Source organism: Austrofundulus limnaeus, unplaced genomic scaffold (genome assembly GCF_001266775.1).
Source record: "Austrofundulus limnaeus strain Quisiro unplaced genomic scaffold, Austrofundulus_limnaeus-1.0 Scaffold848, whole genome shotgun sequence".
Lineage (NCBI taxonomy): Eukaryota > Metazoa > Chordata > Actinopteri > Cyprinodontiformes > Rivulidae > Austrofundulus > Austrofundulus limnaeus.
The window spans coordinates 18,680-20,153 of NW_013953250.1; the positions used below are offsets into that span (position 1 = coordinate 18,680).

At 33.0% G+C, this 1,474-nt stretch overlaps 1 protein-coding gene across 1 annotated transcript in view; it reads right to left on the reverse strand.

Annotated features, from left to right (window-relative positions):
* Positions 1–586, reverse strand: part of LOC106532904 (GTPase IMAP family member 7) — a gene marked incomplete at its 3' end in the record, with an annotated part of 3,849 nt that extends 3,263 nt beyond the window's left edge. Inside the window, 1 exon segment of the mRNA XM_014029071.1 lies at positions 538–586. Coding sequence (XP_013884525.1) covers positions 538–562 — 25 coding nt within the window.
* Positions 587–1,474: the final 888 nt, after the last annotated feature.

Sequence of the window (1,474 nt, forward strand, 5' to 3'; positions counted from 1 at the left end):
ACACACACACACACACACACACACACACACACACACACACACACACACACACAAATTTTACAAGGTTGTAAAATAACCCACAAGCACAGAACAAATTTTACAAGTGCAAATCTAAGACTGGACTTTGAGCCCGTCCTCCTGGTCAGTAGTTTTTGAATCACGTTTTTGCTTTTGTAGATACAATATGTTTAACACGTTAAAATAAATCAGAATGGAATTTACTTAATTCAGCCCCACACCCCCACCACCTAACAGAAGATTATTGTCAAACATGAGCATCATAAAGTTTAATTTTTTGTTTTCAGGCTGTAGAAACATTTGATAAGTTTATAAAATCATTTAAAACAGGTCTTGTTGTAGCACCATAGATACTGTATGTAAACAAAGAAACAAATATAACTCTATAACTAATAAAAAGTAAAAATGACTCGTAAAAGACAAACACATATTTTTTCAACATTTTTGAAGTGAAAAGGCTATCAGAATAAATTTGATACAAATCTATAAACATTAAAATAAAAACTGTAGCCTACTTACCAAGCAGAGCATGTTTGTTAGACATTTTAGTTCTTTGGAAGCGACATTGTTACCGTTGATTTTCTGACATGAAGTTTGTTCAGATCTAATCTTAGATCAGTTTTATACCTCTGATAAGACTTTACTCTGTTACAGACTCCTCCTTTAGGAGGAGCAACTTTCAGATCTGTTGAATTTTTATTGTTTTGTGTTTGTTGCACRCACACATTAGACTAAAAACTCATGAGCATGAAATATTACACTGAATTCATGGGTGGATGGGTTTATAAACATAAGATCTCTATGTATTTACTATACAGTATATCATGATTTTAACAGGAACTGAAACTTTGAAACCATTAAACACACCCTAATTTATGGCATTCCCCTTGAACCTGAGGTTAATGGTTTATATCCTGGAGACAGAGATCATWTAGAGACAAAGTGAAACTAAAAGACACAAGGGAGTGCAGAAAGACATGAGGGGTCCACGTGTCTTTGGTCATTGGATTTGTCTTTTAGAAATGGGTATTAAAAATCAAGAGGAGTGGCTATTTGAATTTTGTTTTAAAATTTAGAAATGAAAATAAAATACAAAGTGTTTCTCATTTAGTGTCAAAAAGCAATGAGCAAAATTTTAAAAATGATGTTTCATTTTCTGTTTCAGGTAACGAAGGAGAAACTTACTTTAAACTGAAATGAAAAAAGTCTTGTTTGTTCATATTTTATSGCAGATTGTGCTAATTAACTCCAACTACTCTATTCCCTCAGGGGGAATACAGATTATTTCAGTTGACTGGATATAATCTGTGAGCCCAACTAGGATTCACTTCAAACTTGTAGGTGTTGGAAGGCACGAGGTGAAGTACAGTGGAGTGTGAAAGTTTGGGCAGCCTTGTTAATTTTCCTGATTTACCTTCATTGATTGTTTGGATTAAAAATATTAAATATATCATTT